The sequence below is a fragment of the Leptinotarsa decemlineata genome, unplaced genomic scaffold (assembly GCF_025532065.1).
Source record: "Leptinotarsa decemlineata unplaced genomic scaffold, Ldec_3_MD MMD2_P_RNA_scaffold_9, whole genome shotgun sequence".
Classification (NCBI taxonomy): Eukaryota; Metazoa; Arthropoda; class Insecta; order Coleoptera; family Chrysomelidae; genus Leptinotarsa; species Leptinotarsa decemlineata.
In genome coordinates, this window is record NW_027412536.1 from 6,520,779 (window position 1) to 6,534,738 (window position 13,960).

Sequence of the window (13,960 nt, forward strand, 5' to 3'; positions counted from 1 at the left end):
GAAAACTTTCACATATAGTGAAAACATATAGTGACAAACAACAGGTTTGTCGTCGCCCCATCTGCCTGTGAACGAGGTAACCAACTGTCCGAAATTTGCCCAATTCCTCGTATAAGGAAAGAAAACTTTCACATATAGTCAGTGGGCATACTTGAAGACAGGCTATAAATCAAATTATCTAAGAACAATTCGTTCAGGCCAGTCTCAACTCCCTACACAGTAGGTTAATGGACTGACACCTATCAGAAAACAACTACTCCCCTGGCTAATACCACGAAGGGCGTTGGATTATATCTGACAGGTGTCAGTGCAGGATTCTTCACAGAAATTATTCCTGCATATGCTTTTGGCGATACAGTTGCCAGAATCGACTTTCAATTATTGGAACACACTTGCAGACCGGGTTCGGGCTGTTTAGCCACTCGTCAGTGCAAGGTAGTCTCTATCATCAACATGAAGTCGATAAATGAAAATGGAATTATTTTCACCAATGCCCTTTCGTCGGCAAATCAAATCACCTACACTGTAGGTGATTTGAGTAGTGGGGAGTAGTCTCAATCACCTACACTGTAGGTGTAGGTGGTTTGTACTTTTAGAATTGTACTTTTACAAAATTTGATTTACAGCCAGTCTCCAAGTATGTCCACTCAATTTGTGAAGGCACTGAATATGTCTTTCTAAATTTGACTGAGATTTAAGGGTTGAATTTTACCCAACCAAGGAGAAAGAGATCGACGGAAGTCGTTGTAAACTTCCGTTGTTTACTAAATATAAAAAAAAAATCATTACTATCAATATGTCTTTGTAACCAGTTATTCATTGGTAACGTGACAATTTTTTTTCTCCATTATAAAATATTTTCTTCTCCATAATTTTTAAATAAATAACTGATGAACCTTTATAGGTTTGAAACATATACTGATTGATGGTTTTACCGTTCCAACATCTGAGGGTGATAATAAATTGTGGAGACGACTTTGAGTTTTTATGCTTCGCTAACATATCTAGAAGACTAGCATTCTCCATCTCCGTCAGGAATCCTTGTCGGCTCGTTTTCATTCTGAGTAAGACTGCTGCTAATTGCAAAAGCCTTGGTTTTGTAGGCTTGCTCCTCATTGATATTTGAAAATTTAAGACGGTTGATATTGTGGATATTGAAAACGACAATTACAGATATTTCTGCACTGGGATAACTCATTTGTAAAATGAGAAATGAGGAAATGACCTAACTGTATAATTATTTTAATTTCATTTTTAATGATGTGTCATACTTGGAAATTCCTATTCACATTCTAAGGGACATATTCACCAAGATGTGGGAGAAGTACTGTGACTGTTGAGGGTCCCCCTTCGATTAGACATTCGACCTGTTTTCGCATTTTTTTCTTTCAACAAATGTGTCTTGAGGATGTTTGATCTGTTTCGTTTCCAGTGCCGCACACTATATATACGAAATTTCGAATACATAGGATGCTTTGTAGAAATATATTTAATTTTTTATAGCATATTGCTTCTCGTTTTGGAAAATATGTCAATATAAAAAATAATTACCTACATACATGAAAATATTTTTTTAACTTGTCCTTCAACCACTAGGAGTACCTCCTTCAACATATTTCGATGGTATTGCAATAATATATTCAACCGAAATAGTATAGATATAGTAATCTTCTGATAGTTTCTTTTGGTCAATTGCCTTATTTATTGTTTCTCTTCTTTTCTAGTAATTCGGTGATGATACATATTCTTTTTCTTCATGTGATGAATCAGAGCATTATATTCATCTGTGTGTAAAGAAGTATTAAGTGATATATTTCATGTTTGGGTGTCTAGCAAAATTTTGATGATATCTCACACACACTTTGTTTTATTTAAATTCAAAGATAGGAAGCACTTAATGAAATATCCTATGTATACAAAAAAATCAGGAACACCATACTCATGTGGCTATAAAAATCACGGCCTATTTCGGAGGAGTACGACACGGTAACATGAGCTTTTTATACAGTGCATTTTTTAATGCCCCCCCCCTTTTATTTTTTGAACGGGTCAACTCAAAAAATTGAATTTTGGGATAATGAAATTAATGCATGCAATTATTTTGAAGTGAAATTGGTAGATGAAACTTTCAAGATGGCGACTGGGCGCCATCTGGGAAAAACAATTAAATGGAAAGGGGGGCCTTGAGACATATCATTTTGAAGCTCCTGACGAATACTTCACATATCTTCACCTACTACAAAATGGTAACATTTAATAATTTCCTGAAGACAAACACATTAATATCGATATTTCTAGAAATATTCCTTTTCATCTGTCATATGGCAATTCCAACAACCCGATAAGGTTTGTTAGGTTATTTTTTGTTTATAAAAACCACAAAAAATGTCAGTACAACAATAAACATCATTGTTCAGTTAGAATATCCTCATTTAGTTTTCGGTTTTACTAGTACAAAGGTACCACGTCAACAATCTCTAAAATGGTCAATTCTCGTCCATTGGAAAAAAAAATTGAAACGATTTTATTTAGGGTGCGACGCCTAACTTTCACGAAACCGATAGGATTTTCAATGAACGTTATCTGAATCGTCCTATCTGTAGAAAATATTTGAGGTAACTTGTATCCAAATTCACAACTACCGTCCATCCCGGAAGAACAGCAAGTGCAAATAATTGGTGGGATGGTAGTAAATATATTGCTTTTATGCAACTGTCAGTTTGACGTCTGAAATTTCAGTGCAGAAAAATCATCGAATTTTGAAGTAGAACACGTGTATATTACTGAATGGATACTTCGAGATATCTTATGGTTGTAAGAAATCGCTGCAACAAAGATCTTGGAAGAAGCGGAAGCATTATAATCCCGATAGTTCTTGAAATTCCAGTTGGAGTTAACATGTTAAATTCTCTATCATAAACATGTAATGTTTCTTGAGAATAAAGCATCACTATCAGAAAAATCCTGAACAATCTATCCTACCCATCTCCACAATATTTGTTTTAGTGACGAATGTACATTTTTTTTTAAATGGCAATGTTCACAGACAAAATTGCCGCTATTGGAGTGACACCAACCCTCTCGTTTTCCGGGAAACACATACCCAATATACAGAAAAAAATTAACATTTGGGCAGGAATATTGGGAAACCATATTGTAGGACCTCTATTTATTGATCAAAATTTAACAGGAGAACTGTATTTTAATATGCTGGAAACTACTGTTGACCCTCTCATTACTGAATCCTAATGAATTCGATATGGATATTGTATTCCAATAAGATGGAGAACCACTACATTACTCCAGACAAGTAAGAAACTATTTGGATACTACTTTTCTCGGTCGTTGGATTGGCCGTCGAGGTCCAACAGAATGGCCAGCCCGCTCGCCAGATTGACACCTTTGGACTTTTTTTATGGAGCTATTTGAAACAAAAGGTGTACGAAACTGAACCTGCTTCAATATTGGATATACGGCAGAGAATAATAAATATTTGTAGAGATATTGACGTTACTGTGTTCGAAAATGTTCAGCGTGAAATATCGGATAGGCTGTTCATATGTTTAAGAAGTTCAATGCAACCGTTTCGATTATCTTCTGCACTGACCTCAAGCTTATTACCTCATATTATGTAATTAAATGTCAACGTATTCAGGCAATTATTAAAAGTTATTTTGTAGAAGTTGAAAATATTGAGATTATATTCTAGGGTTGTGGAACATTTGTCAGGAACTTCAAAAAGATGTGTCACAAGACCCCCTTTATATTTAATTTTTTTCCAGGTGGCGCCCAGTCGTCATCTTGAAAGTTTCATCTGTCAATTTCACTTCAAAATAAAGAAGTCATGCATTAATTTCATTATCCCAAATTTCCATTTTTTGAGTTGACCCGTTCAAAAAATGAAAGGGGGGGCATTAAAGAAATGCACTGTATATTTGAAGATTGCTGATGGCGCGACACTTGAATAATTTAAATTTTATGTGTCTTTCATCAATCACATATCCACTAGAATCCGTGAAATGAAAATACTTGGTTACACTGCTAATGGCTTTCTCCTCACACAATGATCTTATTGTTTTCCAGAAAGGGGCCAATTCAAATACTCGCTTCAAATTTTTTTTCTGATTAGGTCGTCGAAGTTGCAGACCACGAGGTCCGCAACTTCGGTGGTAAACCACGGCGTCGCTTAGGGTTGTACAGACAAACTAGGTCACCAGTTTCGAATCCTCCAGCATTCGCCTTGATGTCATAGGCCTTCTTCATTTTATCGCTGGCACTCCGGATGGTCAGACGGACTTGTTCATGGATGTCGTCCGTTTCTGCCGAAGCTTGCTGACATAGTCTTCCCCCGTAGTGTCTTGTTCTGGCGGCATCCCAAATTTCAGATCGCAAGGAAGCCGCGGCTCTCAGCCCATTATAATACTGGCAGGGGTTTGGCCGGTTGACTCGTGCACTGTCGAACGATAGACCAACAGGAACAGGTGGAGGTACTGGTCCCAGTCTCTTTCTTTGGTAGTCAGAGACTACCTTAGACACGTGGCGGTTTATAGTCTTATTCATTGGAGCTTTCGGTCGTATCCGAGGTCCGTTACTGGCAGCACATGCATCACACTTTCTGCACTAGTTCTTGAAGTCGGCTTGACAATTAGCCCAATAAAACCGTTGTCTCACTTTCTGGAGGGTCTTCGTTACTCCCAGATGTCCTTCAGTGACCCCGTCATTGATTGCTTTGAGCACGTCCCGTCGTCTGTTCCTGGGTACCACTGTCTGGCGCCTTTCTTCTCCACCATCTTCAGATTCCAACACCCGCTTCAGAATCCCATTTTCCAAGGTAAGGGAGTTTCATTGGGCTCAGTAGGACTTAACTCGTCGGCAATGTGAACAGTCATCGGAGCATGGTCTCCGTGATAGGGCACCTGCGTTTTTATGGCTAGTCTCAGCTCGATGTTCTATTTCGAAGTAAAATTCTTGAATTATCTCGATCCAGCGCGCTACTTGGCCTTCGGGATTTTTGAACTGCATAAGCCATTTGAGAGCTGCATCCGGTTGAGGATAGCTCAAAACAGGAGCGTTGATCAAAGCTCGTTTTAACTTCTTGAATGAGCCTTGGCATTCCTCGGACCACTGGAACTGGATCTGTCCTTCTGTGAGTCGGGTCTATGGTTTGGCGATGTTGGCAAACCCAGCACATATCTGCGATAGTAGGTGCATAAACCAAGTAAGCTCCGAAGCTGATGTATGTCTTTTGGAATGGGCCAATTCTTAACTGCTTTGATCTTTTTTTCGTCTACCACCACTCCTTCCCCAGAGACAACGTGCACGGTCACGGTAACGGACTTCTTTCTGGAACAGATGGCATTTCTTGGGACTAAGTTTCAATCCAGAGCTTCTCAGACGCATAAATACCTCCTCCAGATTTTTAAAGTGATCGTCGAACGATTTTCCGACCACGATCATATCGTCGAGATACACTAGACACGTCTTCCATGAGTACTCTTTGAGAACCGTCTCCATCAATCTCTCAAAGGTCGCTGGAGCATCACGAAGCCTGAATGACATAACCGTGAACTGCCACAATCCTGAGCCGATGGCGAAAGCTGTTTTTTCTCGATCTTCTGGGGCCAATTCAACTTGCCAATACCCACTATTCAAATCCAAAGTCGAGAAAATTTTGGAGCCGGCTAGCGTGTCTAGGGTGTCGTCGATTCTTGGAAGAGGGTAGCTGTCTTTCTTCGTCGCGTTATTTAGTTGGCGATAATCCACGCAGAACCTTGTCGAGCCGACCTTCTTCACTAATACGACTGGGGAAGACCAGGGGCCATCAGAAGGTTCGACGACTCCTTCTTTCCCATATCGCTGACTATCTTGTCTTCCTCTTCTTTCTTGGCAAGAGGGAGTCTTCTAGCTGATTGCCGGATTGGTCGAGCATTCCCAGTGCCGATTGATTCTGTACTGAACCACATTCGTTCTGCCACCTTTTCCTTCTCCAATATCGAAGATTTCTTGGTACTTCTTGACTAACTCCCTCAATTTGGATCGGTGAGTTAGTGGTATGTCCTTGGAGGAAATGTCAATCAATTTCTCCAACTCTTTAGGCAAGTTGTTGGCTTGGCTCACCGAACTGCGTACACTCCGTATCACAGAGGAAATGGACGAACAGTACCCCAGCATTGTTCCTTTCTTAAAGGTCACGGGAGAGTGGTAGACATTCATGACCCTCACTGGCACAACTTTATCAACACGCAACGCAAGGTTTTCTCCAGTGCGATTCCTCGTCCAATTTTCTCATCGTGTATCTTGGGCTCGAACATTACCACTTTTCCACTGCTCACACTTCCGTCCAGACGAGCCTTCAGGATGGGTTCAGCCCTCAGGTACGCACACGTCTTCAGCCCTCTCAGGTACGCACACGTCTTCAACCCTCTCAGGTACGCACACGTCTTCAGCCAACAGGACCCTGATCATCTATTCGCTTCTTCCATGAAGCACCAGCTCTTCTCCGCCGACACGTAGAACGCCGTCTTTAAAATTCAACTCGAACCCCCTGGAATTCATTATGTCCATTCCAATGATCGCATCGTCCTCGACGTTCGCCACCAATGCTCGATGGTTTAATTTAGTGCTGCCCAACATCAATTCTATTGATAATTCTCCATTACAGTGGCTGGCTCCCCTGTTGCGGTGCGTAGCTTCCAACTTGATGGTTCTTGTCGCACCCGTATCTAGCAACATGGTGCAAGGCTCGTTGTTGATGAGGCCGTCTACGAAAACACTTTTGTCTTGACGTTGGAGAATGGCAACATATGTGTTTTTACGGGGGCTTGATGGGTACAGGCCGACGATTGCCCCTTCTCATCGACCCCCGTAGTTTTCCTGATTTGGTGTTGATTATTTGAATGTTGGACATTTGCTATGCACATGCACAATTTTCCTACAGTTCCAGCATCTCATATGTTTTCTTTCGGGCAACACTTCTTTTATTACCTCAATATCAGCAGGCACCTGTCCATCTTCCCCAATGGTTTGAACTTTGCTCTGGCTCTTACAGAATTTTTTTGCAGCCTCAAACTCCAGGGCTTGCCAGTGCATCTACGAGATTTTTGGGATGAGCTGGTGTCAAGGCCTGCCTCGTTTATTGGTCGCGAAGTCCGTTCAAGAATGCCTGAACTGCTAACAGCTCCATTACATTTTGTGGTGTAGCAGGATATGCCAGAGACGAACCAATCAAGCAAAGTCGGCTTCAAATTCCTGTAGAGATTCTCCTAATTTCTGGCAGCGGTTTTTCAGCTGTGAATGGTAAACGTGCTCTAGGTTGGCCTGCTCATACCTTAGCTCAAGATGCTTTATAAGTTGGTCATAGTCTTCCTGTTCTTGGGCCGTGAGGGTTTGCAAAATATTCGTTGCTTCTCCGCGCAACGCCAGTGTTAATACTACCGCCTTTTTTCCTGCATTCCATCCATTCCATTTGGCCGCAGTTTGGAATTGTCGGCGGTAATTTGCCCAAGGAGTTTTTCCGTCGAACCGGGACGGATTCATAGAGAGCTTTCTGTGTTCAGAACTGACTTTTACATTTGTCATTACCTTTTGAAATTCTTCCATGTTAAGACTCGGTTCCGGAATTGAGGTTTCGTTAACAGTTTCTGTGGTGTGGGCAGAATTAACGATTTGCAACTTGCTAATTGTTTTCTTCATCTTGCTGATTTCTGCCTTAACTTCGCCTTTGATTTCATTGCCTATTTTTTTTCATTCTCTTCATTTCTGCCCCGATCTCATCTTTGATATCTTCTTTGATTTCCTCTACTTCTTTGTTCATTTCCTTCCTGATTTTGTCTATCTCTGTCTCGATGGTTCCTATTCTTTCTTTGAGTAGGCTCGCCACACAACAAAGTTCTTTCTTTAAGCCTTCTGCATTTTCTAGAAGTTTATCTTCCAAACTTTTCGAATTTCCCAAAAGCTTCTCTACAAGGCTCACCGAATTCTCCAGAAGTTTGTCTTCCAAACTCTTCGAATTTTACAGAAGCTTCTCCTCCAGGCACTTCGAATTTTGTTGAAGTTCATCTCTCAGCGATTTGGTATTCTCATAGAGTTTGCTCATTATTGAACTCAAATCACCCCCAGAAACTTTGAATAAATATGTTTCGGTGATCTTCTCGTGATTCAGTCAAGTTATCCCAGTCTTTTCTGGAATACTGATTTCTTTCCAGAACAATCTATCTTCAATTCGGCGACTTTCAAGTCCGCTAGGCGCACTTTTCTCGAAGACATTTTGTCTCCTATTGTCTATTTTCCACAAAACTATATGTCCACTTGTTTCAATCGAGTCCGAAAACCCTCATTTACTTTCACGAGAAAGGTCTATCAGTTTATATTTCCGTAGTTCGGTACTGCCCATTTCGCGAAACACAACGAATCACCAGTCTCTCTGCTCGAACAAGTAGTCTTTTAGTCAATTTCCCCGCAATGCAAAGATTGTCCACCAAGCGCTCACAGATGTATTTTACAAATCCACTTCTGATCACCAATTGTGACAAATTAATGAATTAACCGTCTTAAACAAATGAATTTCTAACAATATTTTAATAATCACAAACCAATTTATTTATTACAACCCTTAGCAACTAACGCTTAATTTATTTCCACTATTTGAATTTATTGTTTAGCCGCTCGATTCACTTTTAGATCTGCTCTCTTGGGTCGGGAAGACGGTCTTATATCGGTAAAGGTCCTTTCAATAATTTTGTAGATGGTTCGGAACTCGACTGGAATTTTACCGGTGGTTGCATTCTTTCGCGGCGAGGTCATGTGTTTTTCGATGAGTCGGCTGGCGTATCGGTCAGGGGCGGCTTCAGATTCTTTACAATATATTATATCCCTTTCTCATTCTCGTGTCTTTCCACTAACGACAGAATGGCATGGTATTGAAAGGATCCTCAAAAAATATGAAGATTGAGCCATATTCAATCAACCCCACTAAAATAATAGGAAGACCCGCAAGGATCCATTAAGTATACAAGTTGTGACTGTAACAACCACGAAAAGAAGCGTTAAACGCCCTTGTTGGGATATGAAAGAAGTTGGTACTATGGTCAAACAGACTAAATATGCTGTCTTACAAGACATAATGAATTGCCTTTGACGGAACTCAAGTTCTACCTGTGATCAGATTGTATTTATTATCCTCGGCTATAGAGACCATAGAAACCCACAAAAATAAAACTAATCTTAACCATTAGCAGGATTGCAAATCTTGTTATATAACAATAATCTTCAACAATTTCACTTTAATAGTCTTTTTTTTTTCAGTCTTATGCTAGTGATATGAAAAACCGCGATCACCTCTACGATTTAGAAAAGCCGCTACCTGAGAAACGACCTGTCAAGAGGAAAGTATTCAGATATACAAAATTGTTATAGACGTAATTGAAAAAAAAATGTTTGAAGACTGATTTTCTCAGAATAGTTCGTACATCTTTTTTACAAAATTAAATATGAAGGTGAAAGAACTTGTATATAAAGGTTTCATTATTTATAATACTTCAATCTACATTAGGTTTTGTGATTTCCTAAATTTAGTATTTGTATCATGATTGACAATGTTTAACATTTTCACTGTAATTCACCTTTTTTTTTATCTTAGGTCAACATAATTTTCTAAGTGTGTGTGTATGATAAAATTGTATTTATTTTATTTGATCATGTAAATACAAAGATTATATTATGTTATTAACTAGTTTCTGTATAAAAAATAGATAAAAACAAGTTGTGTCAGAAGATTGAAATGATTAAAGAATATGTTCACATTATTTGTTGAAGTAATTTTCAATATTTTAGCAAAAATTTTTCTATGAGCCATAGACAATAGATAATTACTAATACTATTATCAAAATAGAACATACATGACATCAATTTGGCAAGCAATGATTTGTTTTATATTAAATAATTTCAATAGATGGTTATTTCATTGTCAATTAAATCTCATAAGTTTTCAAGATACTTGTTTGAGCTAAAGGAAGGCGACAGTATCACTTTCTGATGTGTAACTCCAAACAACTGGAATAACACACCAAAGTCCATCCAAGAATTGTTCACTGACCCAAATGTTAACATTATCAGATAAAGACCAAGCATGGTCTAATTCATCATTATCGATGTTTGTGGTTCTGGTTCACCAGATTTAAATATTTGTAATATAAATAGCAGTTAAGAAAAATGCCTCTAATCCTTGTATTTCATTACTTTGACTGACCTGTGCTAAGAATCACAAGAAAAGGTAAGGCATTGTATATTTTTAGATGATAGTAATGTTCATTCACCAAATATAGATAAAAAGGTATACATAATTCTCAAATATAAGAAAGGAGTAAATAAACAATGGCGTGACAGAAGGAGCATCAACGAAGGGGTGTTCCTTGTATGTGATATAGCCATATCGGTAAATAATTAAAAATTAGTACATATGAGGTAAATTAAAATTCATCATAAGAAATAATATAAGATTAATATTGAAAAATTATTGAAATAAGTCTGAATTATGAAATAGTGCTTACGATCGGGCTAATATTTATAGTAGTTCAGCGACAATAGTTATCTTCGGTTGAACGCAAAATACATTTTGTATGTGATAAAACGGCCAATGTTTAGAAAACAGTGTTAACTAGTATGTAATGAAATAAACTAGTAGATAATCAAATCAAATCAAAGCATGCTTTATTATCTGAAGAATAGAATTCTTATTGACAAAGCTCCTAAATATAATAGTACATAAATCCTAACTGCTTAAAATGAGCAGGAAGTCATGATAATTAAATGAAATTAAAATTATGCAAACCAATATGGATTGTGGGATGTTAAAAGTGGATGTACTTAATGTATATATACAGTCATGTTTCTATAAAATGTTTTCACAACAATACAGTAGAATAGAAATAAAAACAGTTTTCCCTAATTTATTCTATATTAATTTGTTATAAATACAAAACAGGAAAGAATTGTCAGATGATAAAAACATTAAAATAATATATATACATATATACACATATACATACACATATATACACATATACATATATACACATATACATATATACACACATATACACACACACAGACATATATACATATACACACATATACACATACATAGACCCATGTACACACATATAATAATTTTATAAAATGTTTGATTTCTTAATACAGTTAATATGTACATACATATATAGTCATACATACACACCTACCTTTAAAACTATTTAGTGAGAGACATAGATACGACATATTTTGTACTGCTGTCACAGCTATTCAAAATTTTGTTCAAAAAATTCCCTCAAATCATAAATTGTCTTGTTATTAAAAATTTTTTACAGCCCTTCTGAATTTCGGAGTGCTATGAATATTTTTAATTTGCTTCGGTAGATGGTTGAACATTTTCGAACCATTGTAAACAATTGAATTTTGGTATTGGGTGGTTCTGGGGACTGATAAAGGTATATATTGGCCATTTGCCCTAGTATTACGTGCAGTGTCAGATTTTAATAAATGTAGTTTATGCTTATGAACTAAACTAGTTGATTCTAGCACGAAAATTGATGTTAACGTGAGTATCCTCTGAGATGTAAATAAGGGTTTACATGAAGTTTGGTGATTAACATGGCATAAGTATCTCAGTGCTCTCTTTTGTAGCTTAAAGATCATTGAGAACAATGCTTGCGAGCAGGCTCCCCAAAATGCTATCCCATATCTGATGTGAGATTCCAGGAGAGCAAAGTAGGCTTTTCTAGCAATAAGATAACCGATGTCATTTCTAATAACTCTGATAGCATAACACCCAGATGACAATTTCTCTGCCATTGCCATAATATGCTCATCAAACTTTAAATTATGGTCCAATACAACACCTAAGAATCTGTAATTATCAGATTTCATAAGTGTATCATTATCTAGTTGTATTTTGTCGATGTCCCATTTAAATGATAACACTTTAGTTTTCTTAGAGTTGAAGACCATTTGATTGACATCGCACCACCTTTTTATTTCAGTTAGATCTAAGGAGATCAATTGGCCGAGAATATTCTTATCTTTAGTGTTCCACTCTATAGTTGCATCATCTGCAAATAAAGTGAACCTACCACTAATATTCAAGTTCGTGAGATCATTCACATATAGCAAAAATAATATGGGCCCCAAGACAGAACCTTGTGGAACTCCGCTGGTCAATTTTTTTTCCAACAACAACAGGTTTAGTAAAGTAACTGTGTTACATGGAAGGTTCTGAACATAGCCGCTGGTCCAATGATGGGGAGAATCATCGCATCCGTGATTACTCGGAAGAAATCAGCACTGGCGAACGTATCACCAACAGCTACAACAAAATTAGACCAGTGATACATTCTACAGTCAAAACCCTCGGGATTAATGGGTTTTAAAATATTGGCAACACCTGTTTCATGAACAGTGTAATCCAATGTTCATCAAACAAGAGATGGTTACTAGACTATTTAAAAAAGGATGAAAACATGAAAGATATCGATATTAGTATTTCTAATAAGAAGGGTGCTTTGATTAAAGCGTTGGCAGAAGTTATCAAGGAATTGTGATTAGAAGATTAATCTGATGAGTAGTGAACACCTAAACTGATCTAAACAGAGGTTGACAAAAAAATTGAGTGACAGCGATAAAACAAGAGTCATGGCTGAGATTTTTGAATATAAATAACTCTAAGATTGTAGATAACTTTGTCGGTCAATTAAAATCCACAATGAAGTGCGCACACTGTGGACACTCATCAGTAACCTTTGATCTTTTCTGGGATTTGTAATTCATATCACAAAGAACTAACTGGCTAATTGAGTTTGTCACAATGTTTGGATTCCTTCACAAGAGAAGAAACTTTGGATGGACATGAAACACTGACGTGTTCGAGTTGCAAGGAAAGAAGAAAATGCACAGTCTCTATCAATACATAAGTTTTCCTATATTTTAGCAATTCATTTTATAAGATTCTCTCTAACGGAAATATTTAGAGGCAAGTTAAATGTTGCTATAGAATTTCCTTTAGATGGATTAGACATAAGCAATTATGCAGCAGACAATATGACTTCTTGTCTATATGCACTTTCAAATCATACTGCGTCTACTTACAGCGGACTACTGGTAGCACACCACAGACATCCCTACATTGGCACATGGCTTGAATACAGTGATTCACATTGTCACCATAATCGCCTGTGAGTGGTGAGGCATATATCCTCTTTAATGAAAAGGAGGAAACGAGTTAGCACCTTTTTTCTTTTAGTGTTTTGAAATGTTATTTTTGACAAGTTAATTTCATATTTTGAATGAATATTTCATATTGCATGTAAATGTAAAATGATATAAATTTAACTTTTCAGGTACACAAATACATACCTGAATATAAATATCAAATCTATTTGGATAGAAGCCTATACTATATTTGAAGAGTAGTCTTTGCTGACCAGCCAAGAACAAAACTATGATGTTATTTGAGTAAGCAGCAAAACGAAAATGTTTTATTAGGGAAAAAGCTACAATTATTATATAAAAAATCAAACTATTACTAATAAGATAGACATACTGTTAATGGAGTTTAGCCTGTTCAAATTGGTTGTTTATTAAACAGTACATGTTAGAGAAGATGAAACTATTTTATAAACAAAGTTAACATACTTAAAATATTTTTAATCACAAATAATACATGTTATATATTGTTTATTGACCTTCTCCATTCATAACCAGGTGACATGAAGTAAACAAGATCTAATATCAACGCTGATGCTGCAGAATCAGCACCTGCATATACGCAATTCTTCTAGTCGACACAAAGACTCTTTCTTCTTCTTATTTTATTTTTAGAACATGAAAACAATTATCTTATAAATACCGTCCTGCATGAGGAAATAAGTTAGTTACAAGTTTGTTACTTTTGCATTCACATTACTTTAC

General features: G+C 37.1%; 1 protein-coding gene across 3 annotated transcripts in view; it reads left to right on the top strand.

The window, feature by feature from the left end:
• The window catches only part of LOC111506467 (uncharacterized), a 99,422-nt gene extending 89,619 nt beyond the window's left edge, over nucleotides 1-9,803 (top strand). For all 3 annotated transcript variants that reach the window (XM_023161533.2, XM_023161532.2, XM_023161531.2), the window contains one exon: nucleotides 9,304-9,803. In XM_023161533.2, coding sequence (XP_023017301.2) covers nucleotides 9,304-9,414 — 111 coding nt within the window. In that variant the 3' untranslated portion in view covers nucleotides 9,415-9,803. The remainder of the gene's footprint in view (nucleotides 1-9,303) is intronic.
• Nucleotides 9,804-13,960: the final 4,157 nt, after the last annotated feature.